Source organism: Zea mays, chromosome 9 (assembly GCF_902167145.1).
Source record: "Zea mays cultivar B73 chromosome 9, Zm-B73-REFERENCE-NAM-5.0, whole genome shotgun sequence".
Classification (NCBI taxonomy): domain Eukaryota; kingdom Viridiplantae; phylum Streptophyta; class Magnoliopsida; order Poales; family Poaceae; genus Zea; species Zea mays.
In genome coordinates, this window is record NC_050104.1 from 131,594,888 (window position 1) to 131,616,971 (window position 22,084).

The 22,084-nt window shown below is 46.6% G+C and overlaps 3 protein-coding genes and 1 pseudogene across 4 annotated transcripts; 2 read left to right on the forward strand and 2 right to left on the reverse strand.

The window, feature by feature from the left end:
- Window positions 1–771: 771 nt before the first annotated feature.
- LOC103640291 (uncharacterized) lies at window positions 772–1,667 on the reverse strand (annotated as a pseudogene).
- A 612-nt stretch (window positions 1,668–2,279) lies between these two features.
- LOC100285838 (RING-H2 finger protein ATL80) lies at window positions 2,280–3,654 on the reverse strand. Its single transcript, XM_020546192.3, has one exon. The coding sequence runs from the start codon at window positions 3,441–3,443 to the stop codon at window positions 2,673–2,675; it is 771 nt and encodes a 256-aa protein (XP_020401781.1). The 5' UTR covers window positions 3,444–3,654; the 3' UTR covers window positions 2,280–2,672.
- A 2,003-nt stretch (window positions 3,655–5,657) lies between these two features.
- LOC100217306 (uncharacterized) lies at window positions 5,658–9,844 on the forward strand. 2 transcript variants are annotated; one of them, NM_001371642.1, is made up of 6 exons: window positions 5,700–5,859; window positions 6,332–6,504; window positions 6,592–6,792; window positions 7,219–7,424; window positions 8,919–9,519; window positions 9,644–9,844. In NM_001371642.1, exons 2-5 carry the CDS (start codon window positions 6,352–6,354, stop codon window positions 9,475–9,477), a joined length of 1,119 nt encoding a protein of 372 aa, NP_001358571.1. In that variant the 5' UTR covers window positions 5,700–5,859; window positions 6,332–6,351; the 3' UTR covers window positions 9,478–9,519; window positions 9,644–9,844. The 2 variants fall into 2 exon arrangements, with proteins under 2 accessions (NP_001358570.1, NP_001358571.1); NM_001371641.1 differs by having other exon boundaries at window positions 5,658–5,859; window positions 8,919–9,756.
- An 8,764-nt stretch (window positions 9,845–18,608) lies between these two features.
- Window positions 18,609–19,174, forward strand: LOC542623 (female gametophyte-specific protein ES4 precursor). Its single transcript, NM_001112150.3, has one exon. The coding sequence runs from the start codon at window positions 18,689–18,691 to the stop codon at window positions 18,962–18,964; it is 276 nt and encodes a 91-aa protein (NP_001105620.2). The 5' UTR covers window positions 18,609–18,688; the 3' UTR covers window positions 18,965–19,174.
- The last annotated feature ends 2,910 nt before the right edge of the window (window positions 19,175–22,084 follow it).

Sequence of the window (22,084 nt, forward strand, 5' to 3'; positions counted from 1 at the left end):
GACAAGAGCGACGAATAACACACGGATCACTTTCTCTCTCAAGTCACTAATCACTAGTGATCTCTTTTCTCAATTGTGAAACTTGGAGAGATGGAGGCTTTGAATGTGTCTTGGAATGGATTGCTAGCTCTTGTATTGAATGTTGAAGGTTGGAATGCTTGGTTGAAGTGAATGGAGGTGGTTGGGGTTGTATTTATAGCCACCAACCACTTCCTAGCCGTTGGGCCATTCTGCTGAGCGCGGACGGTCCGCCCTTCTGGTGCGGACGGTCCGCCCCTGTAGATCAACGGCTGAAAATGCAACGGTCAGCAGTAACGGCTATATCAACGGCTATATTGCATTTAATGCGTCGTCAGATGTCAGACAGAGCCAGTCGCGGACGGTCCGGTCGAGCACCCCGGACGGTCCGCGAGGCCCTCTATAATTCATTTCTCCGAACCCGTCACCTTCGGGTTTTTCGGTTTCTTACCGACCGGACGGTCCGCGCCTGAGGCCGGACGGTCCGCGCGAGGGCTCGGACGGTCTTTGCTTTTCCTCCGGACAGTCTGTAGTGGAAACTTGTGTTTTTGCATTGGTTCTGTCCGAGGGGTATCCCGATGTCGCGGACGGTCCGCCGCAAGAGCCCGGACGGTCCGCGCTTGGCCTGTTTTTCCAAAAAGCTTCTCCTGTCCGGAATAATCTACGGTATTCCGGACAGTCGAATTAGTATAGTTGTAGATGAACCTTTGGCACCTGTAGAACGTATAATCTAGAGCAAACTAGTTAGTTCATCAATTTGTGTTTGACAATTCAACCATCAAAATAACTTAGGAACTAGGTGTAAGCCTAATTCCCTTTCAGTTGTCCTACACCGCCGAGACGCGTCCTTCTCCGTTCTCCATCCACCTCCATCTGCTGACTGTCAACTCCATTCGTCTCCAGGTGCAATGGCGTGGCGAGGAAGCGCGGGAGGAGCCGGTACGGCTGGGCGCGGTCGCCTGGTCCGCAACAATCTGCATCCTGGGAGGCCATGAGAGAAAAATAAGGTGAGGGAGAGTTGATGATTCGTGTAGATTTGATACAACCATCAGTCGACCCTACAAGATTGTTGTCATGAAGAGGAAGATAGAAAACAGCTCGAACATGACATCCATAGGGAATGCAGTCACGTTGCAAAGCACCACACCAACAATTACGTTGAGCAATATATGGAATAAATTCATGATTGTTCTTCGTGCTCCGTCTGGAATGTACTGGAACCTCTTCTTCACGATTGATGGCCCGAATATGCCAACGCAAGCCTCAAAGGTTCAAAAACCAAGAAGCTGAAGACAACCTCCAATTAATATGCTACTTCCTTTCACCAAAGACGTCGATACTAAGATGTTGGAGACACCACGGAGGATAATGGTGACAATCGATATTGAGAACACAATCTGCATGTAACCTTGAACCTTGAGCTTGCGGGCTAATAGACGAGATGTAATGGAGCTAGCCAACATGGATGACAACATGAGTGTTGCAAAAATAAAACCATGAGGAATGTTTTCTTCATTTAAACTCAATGCAGGAGTCCCCAGGACGACAATTGTGTACATCGAGCCCTCAAACAACGACTGTATGGCTCCCCATAATGCAATCTTTTCATCCTAAGCAAGACCACCATAGTTTCTTTTCATGAATACCATTATTTCTTTACATAGCTTGTGCTGACCACCCAAGAAAACCAGCAATAAAACCAGCCACCCTTTCTTCTTGACAAAAGACATATTAGTCTGTTGCATTGGCAAGTCCCTAAGCCCTTAATAAACTGAAATTCAGTAAGCAAACATGGTTCACCACCTGGATCCCACAAAAACAGTTGCTGGACAGCTATACTGTTATTCAGTTGCTGCTATTTATGTACATACTTATATTTTAAATATACTTCAAAAGGCTTTATTCATAGCATATTTAAATTTGAGCATGCTGTTATGCCACCATATCTTCTATTTTACTGCTAGGCTCAGCAAGGTTGAGCATGCTGTTGTGTCATCCATAAAAAAATTGACATACCAAATGTTATTTTCCAGTTCAATTGAAACTTCCAAAGGTTGAATTTTTTTCCTAATTATGCATTCTATCATAATCTTTATGCAATATTCAAGGCTCGTTGTTGATCCAAGCTTTTTACAACTTTATAAGACACAATGCATTCAGGCTGCAAGCTTTTGTTACAAGGTCAGTAAGCCAAGTCGCAATGCATTCAAGCTGCAATCTTTTGCTACATGTCAGTAAGTGTTGGCTCCATAAACAATTCATGCTTTAACTAGATGCTATATATGTATTTTAGTGTAAAAATGAATTATCAAAATCTATGCACCTAGAAAATCCAAACAACCTACATTTTGGGACGGAGGAAGTAGCTATTAATATCCAAATCAAAAATCACGGGCTATAAAACTATAAAACAGACACCACTGGCCAATGATAATGGCGCGGCAACGCCGCGCCCCGTCCTTTCTAGTTTCTTTCTAGTTTTATTCTTCGTTTTCACTACCTTTCAAAAAGAGAGATCTTCTTCTACTCGCTGCGCTAATGACATGTGGGTCATGGCCTCACGGGCTGATGGGAGCAGCTCAACTACCCAGGACCTGCCTGGCCTGGCCCCGCCCGTCAGACACAGACAAACAACCGGCCAACTACTGCTGATGCTACGGCAAGAATCCCCCACCGCCGCGGCCTCCGCCGGCGGCGGACGAGGAGGAGGAGGATGCGAGGACGGCCTCCAGGACGACGGCCTCGCACTTGAGGCACCGCTTCGGCGGCGCCGGGTCGTCCAGGACGATGGGGCGGCGGCAGGACGGGCAGGAGGAGTTGGAGCGCAGCCAGGTGTCGACGCACGCGACGTGGAACCCGTGCCCGCACTGCGGCATCACGCGCACCTCCTCCCGCTCGCCGAACTCCGCCAGGCAGATGGCGCACTCCGCCAGCAGCTCCTCCTCCTCCTCGCCCTCCGCCGCCGGCGCCGCGCCCCGCGCCGCCGCGGCCGCCGCCACCGCGTCCGCGTACGCCAGCTTCGGCAGCGCCTTCAGCTCCTTCTTCTTCAGCCCCTTGCTGGCGGCGGTCGCGGTCGCGGTCGTGGCCGTGGCCGTGGTGGCCACGCCCGCTCCGGCGCCCTGGTGCGCGTGGTGGTGGTGGTGCCCGCCGCCGTCGCCCGGGTTGCTCGAGGGCGACGCCGGGGCGCCGTCGGCCCCCGCGCCCCTGCTGCGCCGGGACCGGGCGCAGCGGGCGACGGCGGCGAGCCCCACGACGCAGATGAGCGCGCAGAGCAGGGCGGCGATGATCACCACGACATCGGAGTTCACGGCCGCGGGCGGGTCGGCGGCCGGGATGCCCGGGATGCGGTTCGGGTTCGGGATGGCGCCGCCGCCGCTGTCGCTGCTGCTCTGGAGAAGGCGCCGCGAATTCGACGGCCGGAGCATCGCCGGCGTCGGTCGCGCGCCGGTGGGTGAGGGGCGTTTCCGTAAAAACGGAGCCGCGAGAGGACGGAAAGGGAGGTCCCGGTCTTGGAGGTTGGGTTGGTTAATGACGGAGGGGGCAAGCGTCCGGGTGAAGCTTTCGGGTAGGGAGTGGGCTGCCGGACTGCCTCTGAGCTGTGGGCGGAAGGCGCATTTGACGATTATGCCCTTCGTGTTCCCCGCGGTGCAAGCTTCCTACAGTACACTGTTTAGCTATTGGAGGATGGAGGGTGGAAAAATCCAACTACATTTTTGGTCGTAGACTCCTAGCAACACACCCCATCCATTGGCTCTGCCCTCTCTACCAGTCTGGTATAACAAGGTCCGTGCAAATATGCACTTAATACAGGACTTTTAGATTTTTTATTTGGTGCTACTAGATTATATAAGCAACGATCAATTAGATAAGAGAAGAAAGATAGAGAAAGCATTTAGAGAACTTTGAAAAAGAAACTTTAGAGGTAATATATACTTCTATGTTGTGTATTAAGTACTACTAGTTGCAACGGTTTCCATTTATATTTAAGTATAGAATACAAAATACAAAGATATGTGTCTTCTGTTAGCTAGATGGATGTGAATGTGGACTTAGAGTTAACGACCATGGTTCGAATATCCATCTGTATATAGTTTTAGCTTTTATCATTTAAATGCGAGGAAGCACGACGAAGGTGGAAAACATGGAGCCGTGAAAACTAGTGCTTTATATAGTAGAGACTAGTACAATACATGTGCATTACGACAACACACCAATCATATTTTGTATGAAACGCGAGGGTCCAGTGGCAACTCAGTGTGATGGTCTCTCCCACAAAAAAAAATAAAGTGGACCCCAACAAAATCTAAAATTAAAGTGGACTTTTGACCCAACCAGATATTAAACTGCATATACTGCACTTTATCTTATCTAGAAACTTAAGAAAGATATGAGTTAAAAAGGAGACTTGACTTTTTTTATAGCTCGCCCGGTCGCTCGTCTTCCTTCTGCTAGCAAGATGGTACTATCCAGAAGTGATGCATTGCGTGTGACTTCGTGTTAGGCTTGGGTACTTTCTCATGGCCCACCTACAAGGTAACGACCCACGTCATTTCACAACGCACGATGATAGTGGAACCATGGAAGCTGCTTTTATAGAAGTAGAGAAAAAAGGACTATTAAGCATACATCAATATTGAACTTATTCTATGATTTAATCAATTATTATAAGGATAATATTATTAGATTAAAATTTATATATAGAGTACACACAATTATTTATCATATTTATGAACTTAACCATTAACTTTTAGCAGATTTCATTGTCGATCCACCATCAAATCTCAAGCCTTAGTATATCTCATTGTCTACTGGACCCCAAAATGATCAAGAGCCCATTCTAGTTTAGGATTAAGCTATCTAGACTGTAGTTTATGATGGCTCATGTGGCTCAACAGACGTAGGGCTTCAACTATTTATATGTTGTCAAACTCATTTTCACTGTCACTTCTTGTTTCCTTATTTTTTCTTCAAACTTGTTTTGTGCTTTGTTGGCAAAGTTCTTAAAATATTTATGCATTTTCGGTCTTATCTTGACGGAAAACATCCAAGTATATCTTGAATAATTATCTATTATCATGATATAATATCTTGAATAATTATCTATTATCATAATATAATAGAGGTTGCCTCCGACACTTACATAAGATATTGATCCAAATAAATCCATGTGTACAAGCTCTAGCAACCTTGATGTTGACATGGAAGTTATTGTTTGATGGCTTGACATGCACTACAAAGCTTTCCCTTTTCAAACACAACATCGTTCAAACCACTAATTATGTATTTCTTCAATAGTTTATTGAGTATACTCATTCCCACGTGAGCAAAACTTCTATGCCATAGCCACCTAAGTGACGACTTGGTGAACATGCATGTTTTTAAATTTGCATCTTCGAACGTGAAATCCACTAGATATAAGTCGTTTTATTTAAAGCATTCGAATATGACTTGATCATTATCCTTCTTTGACACAACAACTTCCCGTGTTTCATGTAAAGACTCAAATTTGAAGCTACACTATCTAAATACTACCCGTATTTCGTATCCGTTCGAGTATGAAAATATTTAAATCCGTACGGAAGAAATGATTATTTGCATTCTCCGTATCACGTACAGACGTACCCAACCCACGTTTTTCACCCAAAATCCACGAGCACCTCCCCCATCGTCCTCACGGACCTCACGCGCCCTGCCCCTCTCGCTCTCCGCCTCCCCGCCCCACACCCATCGCCACCCACCAGCACCTCCGGCGGCCCCCACCCCCGCCTCCTCCCCGCGTGTCCGCGGTCTGCACCCGGCGTCCCTCGCGGCGTTGACGCGCGAACGTCCCGTCGCCCGGTGGTGAGCTCCCTTCTCTGATCTAATCTCGTCCACACGACTCTGCATCTGTCGTTCGGTTGGATTTCGTCTCTGTCGCTGGAGAAACTGGATCTTCTTCGGCAGGGTCAGCGGAGGACGGGTTCTCCTCCCGTTCGGGCTGCCGCATAGGTCTTCGAACATCGGAAATGGCGTCGTTTGGTCATCTCTTTTGCTCCCAACCAAAACATCAGAATAACGTTTTCCCGTTTCTCTCCTGTCGTTGATGTTTCGGATGCCCCTCCTGTTTCTTTAATTTCATTCCACTAATGCTCGAGACCTCATAATGGATGCTGGATTGAGATAAATGGATTTTAAGTTTCCAAGAAAAGAAATCGACTCCCCCTGCTCTAAGCCTCTAACCATTCTTCTGGCACAGGGACGGTATCCAGTGTGAAAGTTGCGCCTCTGTTTCTAAAATGCTTTCGTTTCCTGTGTTGTTCCTAACCACCAACAGAGTAACGGAGAGACCGAACCATGAGCGGAGGGGTGGAACCGGAGACCCCGCCGGGTAGCAGCAGCAGGAGCGGGGGCAGCAGGAGCGTCGGTGGCAAGCCGCCACGCCACCACCTCACGTCTATCCGCCACTGCGCCAGCATCGCCCGCATCGCCGCCGCCTCCGCCGGATTCGTAAGCAAGCTCGCTGCCAGCCCAGCCATTTGTCCATCTGTCTCCAACACGAATTTTGACGTTTGTCCTTTTGTTCTCCTGCTGCAGGGGCTGGATTCGGGGACGCTCAGCTTGATCTCACCTACCGCAGACATCCATCCGGGCTTCTTGCCTGTGTTCAGGTCGGGGAGTTTCGCTGATATTGGACCCAAAACGTACATGGAGGACGAACATGTCTGTGTGGACAACCTGGTTGAGCACCTCGGGTTCTATGGCCCGGGCATCCCTGCACCGGGTGCTTTCTATGGGGTGAGTTGGAATTGCATCTGTCATCATACCTAAGTGAGGACTAACTGCTTTTGTTAAATAGTATTTAACAATGCCTAGTTTTTATAGATCTATGATTTGTTCTTTTGTGAGTGGCAATAATGTTGCTATGATAGCTTCTAGGCTTACTAGTTTAATATGCCTGGAGATGAATGAATAGTCATCTAGTGTATTCATGAATCATGGTGGTAGAAATGATTGAACTCAAGAGGAATCGGTTCCACATGGTCAATGATAAATGCCTTTGATCGAAAAAGAAGAAAACCCAGATGATAAATGTTTTTCTTCCTATTCTGGACCTTTAAGTACTGCACACTACAGATGGGAATTTTGCGTGAGAAATAAATGTCTTGCTCTTTTGCCATCTCACTTTGCAGATTTTTACTGTTTTGTTTATGAAAAAACTAGGTGTTTGATGGCCATGGTGGCACTGATGCTGCCTGTTTTGTCCGGAAAAATATACTGAAGTTCATAACCGAAGATTGCCACTTCCCCAACAGCATCGAGAAGGCAATCAGAAGCGCTTTTGTAAAGGCCGACAATGCAATTGCGGATTCCCATTCTCTTGACCGGAATTCTGGGACCACAGCATTGACGGTCCTTATATTTGGCAGGTAAATTCTCATGTTAATTCATCAATATGTATGCTTTAGAAATTTATTGACACTTCAACGTATAGGTCAATATTATTATGTTGCTATATAAGTATAGTCCTAATATTTGCTGATAACATAATAAATTTAGTGGTCCAAAGGATTTGGTGTGGTGAAGATGAGTAGAATATTTGAAGCTATAACATTTTTCTGTACCTTTTTACTTTTTTGTTACATGAAATTACTTAGTTGATGACAAGTTTGGTTTCCATGAGAAACTTTTTAGTTAAAGCACTATTCATGGATTTATGAATCACTAGGGGCACCTTCTTTCATTTTACCTTTATGAGTTCTGTTCTCAGGAGAAACTTTTAGTTAAAGCCCTGTTCATGTTACCTTTATCTGACAGTCGCTTCACATTTACTGCCTCAACCAGTGGCGGAGCCAGAATTTCCAACTTGGGTATTCCCACCCCCAAAACAAAGAAAAGTTCAACCTAATATTCATAATATAGTTTATAGGGAACTTATAAAATACTTAGAGCTTTGATTTTACTTTAACTTTGCTATCCTTTATGGCTTGGAAGTGGTTGATGATGTCGCTCAGAATGCCCGCTTAGTAAAATTGGCCAGGTTGTATTTTGAAGGCAGTAAATTAGAAATTAACTGAATTAGTGAATTAAAAATCAACTTGATCTAGTGAATCATTGAATCCTCACGTTTGTTGAATCACTGTATCCTCAACCTCAACTAAATTAGTGAATCACAATCACTAAACCAGCTTGTCCAGCTAGGGATCTGTGACCGCCCCTCAGCCACTCATGCATCCCCCTGCGCCCTCTATTAGTCATGGCCCTCCGGTTGCCATGACACCAGCGGCCATTGCCCCTCTACCCCTGATGGCTAGCTGCCTAGGCATGGAGCACCCATCCTGGAGCCCCACCAGCCACTCGCCAAGAGCCCCGCCACTGCCCGATACTAGGGACTAGAGTTAGGGATGGATGTTGTTTGGCCTTGGCAGATTGGGGAATCGTCACTGAATGGAGAATTGGAGGTGGTCGGGGTTGTGGGTCTGAGTTGGGAGAAGGCTGGAAGGGTGAGCTGGCATGTCACATGTGGACTAAGTGTGGGCCTTGGGGGTCGGTCTGACGGTTTGGGTCTGGAGAAGGGAGGCCGACTTTAGTGGCTCCATGGCTCAATTTTTTTAGTTGGAAAAACAGAGAACAAGTCAAATATTCATTGTACATAATACATATGAGTATACATACATATATACATAATGTTGCAAAAATGTTGGGTATGCCTGGGAATGCCCAGGAATCATTGTAGCTCCGCCCATGCCTCAACCTCCAATATTACATCTGTACCTAAAAGGTTCATTGCTGGTTCAAACTGTTCTTGAAGCTTCATTACCTGGTTGATAAATTCGAACATTACAGCCTGTACTATGGCATCTCAAAGTATGCACTATGGCATCTCAATGTATGCACTCACCAACCTCATTAAAATGGTGCAGGACACTGCTTGTTGCGAATGCCGGTGACTGTCGAGCTGTATTAGGAAAGCGAGGCCGAGCTGTTGAACTCTCTAGAGACCACAAACCCAGCTGCATAGTTGAAAGGCTCAGAATCGAAAACCTGGGTGGTACCGTCTTTGATGGCTACCTCAACGGTCAGCTGGCTGTAGCAAGGGCAATCGGTGATTGGCACATGAAAGGCTCCAAGGGCTCTGTATGCCCTCTTACACCAGAACCTGAGTTTAGGGAGGTTAGGCTTACTGAGGAAGATGAGTTCTTGATAATAGGCTGTGATGGCCTTTGGGATGTGATGAGCAGCCAGTTTGCTGTTTCCATGGTCAGGAAAGAGCTGATGGAACACAATGATCCACAACGGTGCTCGCGAGAGCTTGTCCACGAAGCGCTTAGGCGCGACTGCTGTGATAACCTAACCGTAGTTGTTGTGTGCTTCTCAGCGGACCCACCCCCTCAAATCGAGATCCCAAGATTCCGAGTACGAAGAAGCATCTCAATGGAAGGGCTTCATAGGCTGAGGGGTGCTCTTGACAGTAATATCTGAAGCTTAAAAGTGTCCCTTCGGCTGTAACTTCTGTCGTCGTTGGTATGTTGAAGTTTTGCTCCACCCATTGGTGTTTTGAGATAGTCTCAGAATAAGTTTTGTAGAATTATTTTGGAAGAAATTTTGTTGAGGTGTAGGCTAATTAATCTTTTTTTTGTTGAGGCAGTGATTTATATGTACCGGTCACCATTTGATTGTTGGATGCTCACGATGTAATCGAGCAATTAACCGACATTGTTCTGGTACGAATGAGAGTTATAGGAGTTGATCATTTTTTTCTCTGGTTCAGAATTCCACTTGTATGATTGGATGAGCTCCCTGTTTATTATGAAAACTAAAAGATAATGATGTCATTATGGGATGAATCATGTGTATGGCTTGGTACAGATTTTGTCCATCTTTGTGCATATTGGCAAACTTATAAAAATTAATCCTTGCAGCCCCTACGTAAAGTGAAACCCATGCGTGAAACCCATGTGAGGACCAAGACCAAGTAACTCCATAGATAGTTATAGGCCTTCTCTATACGCAGGCGGTGCTCTGCTTTCTCCATGCTCAAGTTGTTCTCTTCCATCTCCACTACTAAGCTTTCGATTGAAACGCTACAAGTCTCGTCCCTCCAATACACAATGGCGGTCACACCATAAACACAGAGTGATCTCGCATTACTCGGTATAATTACAATGATGCACATAAGCGTCGAGGGCTTTAAGATGTCTATTCATCACTTCTCTCACTAGGGACATATAACAAGCATTGTAACAATGGTCTAACTAACCTAAGCACTTTATGAAACACCTATAATAATCATCGAGTGATTTTATTAAACACTTGGATGTCAAAGAGCTCTAAGATGGAGTCCTGACTCACTTGAATTGTTCCTTAGCTCTCACACGACCTGAGAAATGGTCGTTTGGCGGTGCAAAAGAGTCAATGAAAGTGTGGCAGACTTTTCTGCGCGTCATCGCTCGACACGTCTAGTGCCATCTATGTGTACTAGCCGTTAACGACCGTTGAGCCTCTAGGTATTCGGTGTGTCACCATTGTTAACATCGGCCATGTGCAGTGTCTTATACTCGGCTCGGGTGCATTTTGCACCCTCTTTGAGTGTTATATCCGGTACAACATTCGATGTGCCACCGGACACGTTCGGTGTTGTAGTCGCCTGGGAACGCCCTGCAAAGCTCTTTGTGCTCCTTGTCCGGTTCACACCGAGGCATCTAGTGCACTTGTCTTTAGCCTAGTCTTTAGTCGAGACACGTCTCATGTCCAGTGTGCCACCCGACACGTTCGGTGCACTTTGTGCGATTGTTTCTCTGTGTTTATTTGCTTGAGCGTTTTTTGTCTTGTGTCTTGGACTCTTGCATAATCTTCATGTATCTTCAATGAGTCTTCTAATGTCTTGCTTGGAGGTGTTAATCTCCTTAATCACCTCGTTGAATTCATCCAAATCCATGTTGTATCCTTTGAACTATAAATATAAACACTAGCAAACAAATTAGTCTAAATGATTATGACCTTCATTCAAATCAGTTGAGGTCCATTTTCTTTACAACGTGAGGCAGAATGATAACAGAACACCCAACTTGTATATGTTGCCTTCTCCATCATAAAAGATACACACAATTTTAGCCATGATGGTTATTTTAATCGGTAGTGTTGAGCATCAAATTGAGCGCGGACGGTCCGGCCCTGAGGCCAGACGGTCCGCGGTCCGGACGGTCCGCGCCTGTGGGCCGGACGGTCCGCGCGTGCGCAGAACAGATTAGGGTTCCGAGTTTTGTGCTACGGTTGTTAGCTAACATCATGGGATAAGCTCGGAAATTAGTTTGTAAAGGGTCCAGCCCCCCTCCTCTATAAATAGAGAGGTATACGACCGATTTGTAATCATCAACAATCGAATCAATACAACTTTTATTCGCATTTTATCCTAGGAGTAGTTCTAGTTTAGCCCTAGTTTAGCCTTCCAATCCCCAAATTCTCCGCCTCTCTTCGACTCTACGTCGATTAGAGGAGTCTAGGTCGGCCGACCCGAGCCTAGACACCACCTAGGATCTCTCCTCCCCGACGGGGTCCCTCCCGGGAGCGAGATCCAGGCGCCGTCGGCGGTCTTCCGCCGCCCCTGCGCACGCGCGGACCGTCCGGCCCTAGGGCGCGGACCGTCCGGCCGTCAGGCAGGGAAACCGAGCTCCTGCACTAGGTCGCGGACCATCCGGCCCTGCGCCGCGGACCGTCCGCGCCTGACCAGAGAGCACCGCCGCCTCGCGCCAGGTCGCGGACCGTCCGGCCCTGGGCCGCGGACCGTCCGCGCCTGACCAGAGAGCACCGCCGCTGGTTCTCTTGAGTAATTGGCGCATCCAAAAAGGCGTCAACATACTTTTTGGCGACTCCGCTGGGGACAACACATATAGACCTATCAAATCGGCCCTCAATGGCCGGTTCAAAAGATAGCTCTGAGGTTTCCACCAGCAATATCATCACACCGACATGGGAAGCCTTGCCAGCTGAAGAACAACTTCTGTTCGAGGAACGCCAGGAGCAGCTGATCCAAGAAGCAAAGGCGAAGTTCCTGGCTGACTTCAAAGTGGACAGGAACAACAAAGTCGTTCGGCAACGGGCGACAGATCTGGCTTCGCTCCGACCTACTACGATTACCCCAAATGTAAGTAGCACCAACGAACTCCAATCTCTTAAAGCTTACATAGACGAACAGCGAGAACAGATGCAAAATATCATAGGGGTTATGCAAAACGATTGTAGGAGACTAGTACGTGCATTTGATAAATCTAGTATAGCAAATTTTCCTTCACACGAGGTTGAATTAGGAGATAATACACGTAATACATCGGCTAAAGGTTGTCACGACCAGTCACAACCCCCTTATGGGATGCCGATGGACACGTACCCTGAGCAAACGCAAATCGGCAGTAAACCAGCCGATCTACACATGTCCGGACCGTCCGCTCGCGAGCGCGGACCGTCCGGGTCAGCCACAGTCGGGCCCATTTTTAATGAGTTACCTAGACACGCACCCGAGCCACCACATAGGGCACCGAATTTAAACTATCCAGTCGGACGGTCCGCATACAACGACGGACGGTCCGCATATAATCACGGACGGTCCGGGTACGTATCCGGACAGTCCGCGCATGAGTCTTTTGAGGGGGATTATTACCTGAATCCTCGCCCGTCCCAACAACACTTCCCATCACATTATGCAATGCACCAGCCCATTAATTCAGGATCCAGAGCCCAGGAAAGCTTCCCGGCCCCACCTAGAAGGCCGGAAAGAAACGATCAAACATATGAGCCATATAGCGCAAATGGAAATGCACCACGTAGCTCAAACCAATGGGGGGAACGACAACATACTAACATGCAACCAACCCCACCTATGTTTGACCAGAGAGCCGGTGGTCTTGCACCGGCTGCCATTGGTATAGTGAGGGAAGAAATAGCCGGGGCGTTCCGAGATAAGCTCGGAGTAAGCATGATCCCTGGGGGGCAATCATATCGGAAGCCTTATGACAACCGATTTGATCACCACCCCTACCCACAGGGAACTAGAATACCCGAGTTTGCAAAGTTTTCGGGTGACCAAGGAAAGAGCACGCGTGAGCACATAGGCCAGTTCCTAGCACAATTAGGAGAATTGGCTGATACCGAAGCATTCCGTGTGCGTTTATTTTCATTATCCTTAACAGGGACTGCATTCACATGGTATGCCACGCTCCCTCCTAATTCCATTTTGTCATGGGGAGACTTAGAGCAAAAATTTCATGAACACTTCTTCTCTGGTGATTATGAGCTAGATTTAGTAGACTTAGTGACCCTACGACAAGAAAAGGATGAATCGGTTAGTGATTATATCCGGAGATTCCAGGATACGAGAAACCGATGCTTTCAAATTCATCTAACAGATAAACAACTGGCGGGAATAGCCTTTGATGGATTGCGCTATTATTTAAAAGAGAGATTAGAAGGCATCCAGTTCTTTACTCTAGCACAATTACATCAGAGAGCTTCGGCTTGTGAAAGCCGAAGCAAAGAACTAGTCAGAACGGTTCATCATAATGTCCCTATAGTAGAACACAATCAAAGTAGTTCGGACGATGAACCAAAGAAAGTTTACACTGCCGAAATAGTTTGGCCCGAGCAGGCCAAATCTTCGGCTTGCTACTCCTTGCAGTCAGTTCAAAAGGAACGACAAGAGGAGGTTAAGTTTACATTTAATGTCGGCAAATGTGATAAGATATTCGATGAATTACTAAAAAATGGTAACATTAAAATTGATTATATCGTTCCACCTGCCGACGAACTAAAGCGTCGCGCATACTGCAAGTGGCACAACTCATTTTCACATGCCACTAATGATTGTAATGTGTTCCGACGACAAATTCAATCGGCCATTAATGAGGGACGATTGAAATTTCAGGAGGACACGGAGCCCTTCCCAATGAATGTGATCGACTTTAATGGCAAAAAGGTCCTAATTCGGCCCAACACAGCCGATAAGGGCAAAGACAAAGAAGTCATCATCGGCAACGCACGGGAGGCCGATGGAAACAACAAAATTTCTTGCAGAAAAGTGATGGTCGAGAAGACTCCTGATGGAGGGGAGACACTGAAGGTAACCATCACAAACTCCAGCGCTGGGGGGCAAGCACAGACAAGGGGATATGCGCGAGAACCCATACTACGCATCGCAGACGGTCCGGTGTCTAGGCGCGGACGGTCCGTAACATCACCGGACGGTCCGAAGCGTTCCGACGGACGGTCCGGCAACGTCAAAGAGCCGCGGCAACCACGTACCTTCAAACCACGACGACCAGAAATAGGTACGTGGAAAACTAACACATTCAAGGCAACTGGTCGGTTGGTAAAATCTAGCCCGACCTTTGATCAATTATTGTCTAAATATGTGAAAAAGAAGGCTGGCTCCAGTGACCGGCCACCAAAGGGACCTCGCTTACCCACCCAGGAGCGACGGCAGGTTAGGCCGATTGGACCACCACACCAATCGGAAAGGACGGAAGGTCATAATGTTCAATTAAGACCTAACGTACCTGCATGGACACCTCCACCACCATATCCACCTATGCCATATCCATACACATACATACCTCCACCATATGTCCCAAATCAAATGTGGGGCATGCCACCATATCCATTTGGGATGCCACAGTACCCCGCTTGGGGGGCACCCCAAACATCTGTATTCAATAGGTTGACACCTCCAGTACAAGACCGATTGAGAGCCCCTCAATCTGGTCCACGAGCACAGGCCCAGCAAGATTGCCGAACAACTCAGCCCCAAAGGCTGACTAATCCGGCAGGGGGACATACAGCTATAACCTCCAACAGTACGAAAAAGGGAGAGGTCATTAAAATAGGAGCGACAGATGTCGTCGTACAACAAAATAACGAAGGGCCGATGATTTTTGGTGAATCGGCCAACACAAACAAAAAAGAAAGTACGACTGTCAATAAAATAGCCGATCCAAAATACTCCATGCCCCGATGGTGTCCATCGGGATTGACACGATCGCAAAAGCGAAAATTACAGCGCCTCAGAGCAAAGGAGAATCAGGAAAAAGAGGCAGAAAGAATATTCAATGACACGCATCCGCAGTATCCGCCACCGCAAAAGAGATGGAGACCAAAGGCCGTTGAGAAAAGTCAAACGGCCACAAAGATAGTAAATAAAACAACAACTGTGCATCTCTCTGCAGGTATGGTAGACTGTCCGGCTATAAAGGCCGGATCATCTGCACAGGACGCGGACCATCCGACCCCTGAGGCCGAACCATCCGCACTACACCAAGACACCTCCGACGACGTACCGACAGACGACCTGCAAGGAGAAGACCTGGTCGACTACGGAGCTACGCCAGAACACTTAGAGAAATAGGAAGGCAAGGTGACGAATTGGTCAGGACCAGTATGACGCTCGGCGATGTTGGGACTGACAGTTCGATCAAATCTAAAGGGATCACGTCCGTTGAGTCAACCATCGAGACCAAGGCCACTGCGTACCATCCTAGTAAGTGGCAAGATGCCTAAGAAAACCGATGTGATAACATCGAGTTAGTTGCTTTTGGTTCGCTCAGCTCCACCAAAAGGCAGGGGGGCATATGTTGAGCACCAAATTGAGCGCGGACGGTCCGGCCCTGAGGCCGGACGGTCCGCGGTCCGGACGGTCCGCGCCTGTGGGCCGGACGGTCCGCGCGTGCGTAGAACAGATTAGGGTTCCGAGTTTTGTGCTACGGTTGTTAGCTAACATCATGGGATAAGCTCGGAAATTAGTTTGTAAAGGGTCCAGCCCCCCTCCTCTATAAATAGAGAGGTATACGGCCGATTTGTAATCATCAACAATCGAATCAATACAACTTTTATTCGCATTTTATCCTAGGAGTAGTTCTAGTTTAGCCCTAGTTTAGCCTTCCAATCCCCAAATTCTCCGCCTCTCTTCGACTCTACGTCGATTAGAGGAGTCTAGGTCGGCCGGCCCGAGCCTAGACACCACCTAGGATCTCTCCTCCCCGACGGGGTCCCTCCCGGGAGCGAGATCCAGGCGCCGTCGGCGGTCTTCCGCCGCCCCTGCGCACGCGCGGACCGTCCGGCCCTAGGGCGCGGACCGTCCGGCCGTCAGGCAGGGAAACCGAGCTCCTGCACCAGGTCGCGGACCGTCCGGCCCTGCGCCGCGGACCGTCCGCGCCTGACCAGAGAGCACCGCCGCCTCGCGCCAGGTCGCGGACCGTCCGGCCCTGGGCCGCGGACCGTCCGCGCCTGACCAGAGAGCACCGCCGCTGGTTCTCTTGAGTAATTGGCGCATCCAAAAAGGCGTCAACAGGTAGGAACAAGTTGTGCGAGTGGTCAAGAGTGAAAACGAACTAATCGTATACCCTGATGGTGGTTTTAGCCAATAGGGGCAAACAAGTTGTGTGGCTATATGAACAACTATCTTATCCATCCCAATCCGTGCTACAACCAAAGCAAAATTAGATTCTCCACTAAGCATATTTCCTATATGTAAACCATCCGGATCAAAGCTGTGTATGACCCAGACTTTGATACCACTGTAGAGAAACGTGTACGCTATGTACCAGCGTATTTACCGCGTTCAATCAAGAGAGCATACGAGTAGAGGATCATGGACCATTACCACTAGACACGGCACAAAATAATTGGAAGAAATACACGTCGATATAAATCAGATAGCAAACAATCTTTCTACTGCTCTGTCATGCATGGTTTTGCATCGTCCATCATGTTTATTTCCCATTGTTGCAGCTTACGATATCTGTGTGTATCTGGCACCTATGTTTATGACAGAGAAACTCACCATGTTTATTCTATTGACATTCATTTTCATGCAAATTACATAACGTATGCTAGAACCAAATGCAAATTACTGCTAATAAACATGTTGCATAACGTACTCTCTGCCGCTGCGGTCGCCGTGCCTCTCGCGTCCATTGATGCGATGTGAATCATCGATGCAGAGACTAGACATCCCTTTTCTCGCGCCGCAACATGTTATTGGTTATTGATCTACTGGTCATGTACTCATGTCATTTAGATGTAAGGTCAGATTTGTTCATTTGTACGTATTATTTAGGTGCCGTGAATGTGAAGCGAATGTCTCTGTATGCGTGTGAGTTGGGTGCCGTAGTTCTGATGAGCGCATGTGGATATATACTATGTATATATGACACGACACAAAACTTCAGTACAGCGATGGATTATATTTATACCGGTTTGGAATCAGAATGCAGCATCCTGTTTTTTTTTGGATTGATTGATCCTGCATGCATGGCCGTGTGTTGGGGGAATCTGAGCGTCAATCACTGTGATGAGTATCAGTGGTGGTGCTTTCTGTGAAGGCACGGACGGTCCGCAACGGGAAACTGGACGGTCCGTGACCTGGCGCAGAGGATACGGTTTCTGTCTGACCAGACGAACGGACGGTCCGCACGTGCGCAGGGACAACGGAGTTCGCCGAACAGTACCTGGATCTTGCTCTCCGGAGAGACCCGTCGAGGAAGAGAAATCCTAGGATTTGTCTTGAAATCAGTAGGCCACCTAAGACGCCTCTAAACGAGAGAGGTGAAGATTAGAGAGAGAAAACTATGTTACTGTCTACTCCTAGGGGAAAAGGTAAATAACAGAAGATAATTTGATTATTGATTCGATTGTTGGTTCTTCAATCGGTCGTACCCCTCAAATATATAAGGGGGGTCTAGATCCATTCCAAAACGTTCTCCAACAGCTCCCACGGGATTAAAGGGCTAAACACACGAGGAGATAGAAATTTTAACCGCTTGATTTGATCTATTCGTGGACCGTCTGCACCTATGGGCGGACCATCCACGGGCCGGACCATTTAGCCGTGCTCAGTGTCACAAATGGAGCTCAACACATGCCCTCCTGCCTTTAGGAGAAGCTGAGCGAACCAAAAGCACTGACACAGGCCGGAACCGACTCGAAATGTTCACATCGGTTCTCTTAAGCATCTGCCACATACTAGATGACGTTAACAGAAAATCACGTCAACGTCTGCACAGTCATGGCTCGCCCGAGGTCTCCCCCAGGATGGCCTCGCGCGAGCGTGACTGTGTCTCCCGTCCGAGGGTGGCCTCAAGCGACAAACATAGAACCATGATGTACTATAGATCTATATCTATGTTTACAGTACATCAACAGATTATGAAGTCTATTTCAGGTTGAATGAGGTTTATCCTCGGACGAGTGATATTTGTCGTTTCATATTTATGTTTTATATAAATTTTTACTCTCGACACAATGCATTGTCACATACCGATTCAAATTCAAATATATGTGCGATTCTGTGCTCATATTGTGCGATTCTGCGCTCATATGGCACCTATGTTTATGACAGTGAAACTCACAATGTTTATTCTATTGACATTCATTTTCATGCAAATTACATAACGTATGCTAGAACCAAATGCAAATTACTGCTAATAAACATCCTGCGTAAGCGCAATGGCGCACCATTTACCAATAGCTGTAACGGTGCAAGTAAGTAATAGTTGGAGCGTTATGTTTCTCTCCTCTCTTCCCACCGTACAGGATCATATATATACACATGCCTCTAGAACGGCTTCAATATATAGTTCCACCACATTACTTCCATATATTTCCCTTGGATTGGATCGTCGGCGCCAAAACGAATAATAATCCGGCAATGGAGTCTTCACGAGGGAAGCTGTCTGCCGCCGGCGTCCTCCTGCTAATGACGCTCCTCATGGTGGCCGCCATGCGGGCGGTTGAGGCACGAGACTGCCTGACGCAGAGTACCCGGTTACCGGGGCATCTGTGCGTGCGGTCGGACTACTGCGCGATCGGGTGCAGGGCGGAGGGCAAGGGCTACACGGGCGGCAGGTGCCTTATCTCTCCCATCCCGCTCGACGGGATTCTCTGCTACTGCGTCAAGCCTTGCACATCCACCACGACAAAATGATGAGACAAGACAAGAGCGGTGGGTGCAATGCAGGCTGACCGGGGGTTATCAGTTATATATGGACATCCTACCGTGTCTGTTAATAACTTGTAAATGTCTTGGGAAAGTTTGTGGTGATAAGTTTTAAATGTCTTGGAATAAAGTGGGTTCTATACAGACTTCTACTCGTTAAGTTGTTGGATTACTACTACTGCTGTTTTTTATTTGAGGAATTACTGCTTTGTTTTTGCTCGATATTGTTGAGAATCGGCTTATGCACAGCTGATCGCTACATCCATTTTTTCCGTTTCTGATATCAAGAGAGAGAGAGAGAGACAGAGAGGTAGATGTTGTACATAGATCATATAGTAAATTGATTTAGCCGAAGACTTCGACACACAAAAGATGGTGTGCGGCATCTATAGCAATAATCATCATCGTAGGTATGACTAGCACCGGAACTAGACACTAGATTTGTCATCTAAGGGCTTGTTCATTAGGAGTAAGGATACCTGAGAGGATTTGATAGACTAAAATCATCTTGATATTCAATTTTGAATAGCAATTAGCCCCTCCATTTCGATATCCCAAACTAGCCCTAAATAATAAATAGCAAATAGTACTTACTAGACCAGTTGCATGACACTCTAGAGCCTAGAGCGGGTTGGCGTCAACGTCTCGTCTAAACCATATATAATAGTCCAGAACCCACGTCATACCAAAATATATAGAGAGAGAGCTCCATTGAAAAGACACCTTGCTTACTACCACACTTTTAGGTTTCCAACAGTTTCTTTAGCCAACACATGTACTAGAGCCAAAGCCAAGAGTATAAAACTGTAGAGCTTAGAGCGAGTTGTCCACACCGTATACACTACTTTGCCAACGAGTAGATGGTCGACGTAGTGATCTACTTCAACGGACCGTGGCAATGAAGGTGCATGGTCGAAATAACATGGATGATCAAGGTCAAGACACACTGGTAGAGAGATCGACATCCAAGTTGCGTCGACAGGCCGATGGGGTAGGATCAAGTAGACAGTGGCGTAGCTAGAATTTTAACTATAGATGGTTTAGGCTAATTTTTCTAACAATATATAAGTGAAACACCTCAATATGTAAATAAAAAAATTACAAAATAAAATACGATTGAATAAAAAAATCTTACAATCATCTAACACGTTAAAAGTAAAAGTGCAAAAAAATATCTTACTAATAATGATAGTTTAAAAAGAATATAATTCTACATTTTTATCGATGCATATTTCTGAAAAAACAGATGCAATATCTTCACTTCTCTTCATGCTTCAACAGACATGCTTCAACAGACGTACAATACAGTTATACAATATTTAAAATTAGTATTACATGTGGTCATCTTAATAGTTTTATTGATCATTTTTTCTTGACTTGATCAACAACAAAACTATATGATATTTTGAATTATCATTTCAAATATCTAATGTTGTACAAAAATCATACCATTAGTTTTTTTAAAAAAAACTGACAATAGAAAGGTTAATGACCTGTTTGGTTGGGCTGTGGCTGTGAAAACGCGAAAGAAGTTGTTGTGAATTGTGAACTAACAAAAAAACTAAAAACCATCTGGTAGAAACCACTAAAAGATGCTAAAAGTGCCTCTCTATATATATTTGTACAGTTTCATCCGAAAAGCCACTAAAAATAGTCCAGAGATACTTTAACTTTGCACTACGAAAAAGCCGACTTTTAAAGAAGAAAAATCTGCTTTCCAATTCGGGCTATTTGGTTTGATTTTTGGCTTTTAGAATCCAAAAGCCAAAGCCAAACCAAAAATACCCTAAAGACATCAAGATAGGCTAATTAGCTTTTAGCTTTGCGCCTTATTACGAACTTCAACTTTGTGCCAAGAGTGTAGCATTACTCGTTGCCAGATTGCCAAGACGCAGGGGCGTACCACGTGGATGGTCCATATGGGCCTCGACATACCCTATAATACGTAGTGGTACTTGGTATAGTGGTGTAATTACTAAGTTTTAAACTTCGTAGTCAAGGTTTAGTCAAGGTTGGATACTTGATGATCCCTATTTTTTATATATTTTTTCGGGCACACCTTAAGTATGGCATCTAGGTACGCCGCTATCACGTCAAGTTACCTGCTCACTCATGCAGCGCTGCTAGATGTTAGATTGCCAGGGTCGCTGGAGGGCGTGTTTGGTTTGTTTCTCACACCAGCCTGGCTGCGTGAGCCAGGCCCATTGGATCCTAGCTATAGAGATGCGACCAATCTACTCATATCCATAGAGTCGGATCCAGATTGTTTTGAGAATCGTGCGAGTCTTGCTCTAAATCTACGTGCAATAACCAAACATAGATATTGCACGTGTAGAACCTGGCTCACAACAATCAAACAATAACTCTCTGCATCCTACGATATAAGTATGCGCAGATGCGGACAACCAAACATATCTTATATGTTTGCGTCACCGATGAAGACACCCGCCACAGCTGCCAACAACCTGTCTATAGCGGTATCGCTCGCCCCATCCATTGTTTTGGCCCTAGATACGGATATGGAGTATGGACTTAGCCAAACGTAGAATGGTCTATGGTCCACATGGACCACTATGGATGTGTTTGGTTGCCTGGCCCAACCCACAACCAGGCCCGTTTCGTACAGTATGGACTTAGCCAAACGTAGAATGGTCTATGGTCCTATGCTATGATGCCATTTCATTACCTCTTCTTATGACTTCAATTTTATAAATATCTTATCAATTGTATATAGACTATGGAAGTTGAGCAAGTTGTCGCTGGTAGTACCTCAAGGACTGCCATGCGCTGGACCCCTGTGATGTCAGGCTTTATCCTGAGGAAGTTTGCAGACTTGGTTGGGCAAGGAGTAAAAACAGATAAAGGGTTCAAGGAGGTCCATGTCAACTTTGTTGCCAAGGCACTGACTGAATTCAGTGGCCAAGAGGTCACAGGCACCCAGGTCTACAATCATTTGAGGAAGTGGCGTCAAAAATGGATTAGGGTTTGTAGGCTCAAGGACCTAAGCGGTGCTCATTGGGATGATAATACATTCACAATCATCCTTGATGATAAACATCTGCTGGGCCATACAAAAGTGTCGGCATTCGGACTCGGGGGGTCCATAAG

What these genes read in the sequence shown, in the direction of transcription:
- LOC100285838 (XM_020546192.3), bottom strand. Translation starts at nt 3,443, where the DNA reads ATGCTCCGGCCGTCGAATTCGCGGCGCCTTCTCCAGAGCAGCAGCGAC.
- LOC100217306 (NM_001371641.1), top strand. Translation starts at nt 6,352, where the DNA reads ATGAGCGGAGGGGTGGAACCGGAGACCCCGCCGGGTAGCAGCAGCAGG. An exon ending in CCGCCGCCTCCGCCGGATTC is followed by an intron (nt 6,505 to 6,591) that starts GTAAGCAAGCTC and finishes CTCCTGCTGCAG; the next exon opens with GGGCTGGATTCGGGGACGCT. An exon ending in CACCGGGTGCTTTCTATGGG is followed by an intron (nt 6,793 to 7,218) that starts GTGAGTTGGAAT and finishes TGAAAAAACTAG; the next exon opens with GTGTTTGATGGCCATGGTGG.
- LOC542623 (NM_001112150.3), top strand. Translation starts at nt 18,689, where the DNA reads ATGGAGTCTTCACGAGGGAAGCTGTCTGCCGCCGGCGTCCTCCTGCTA.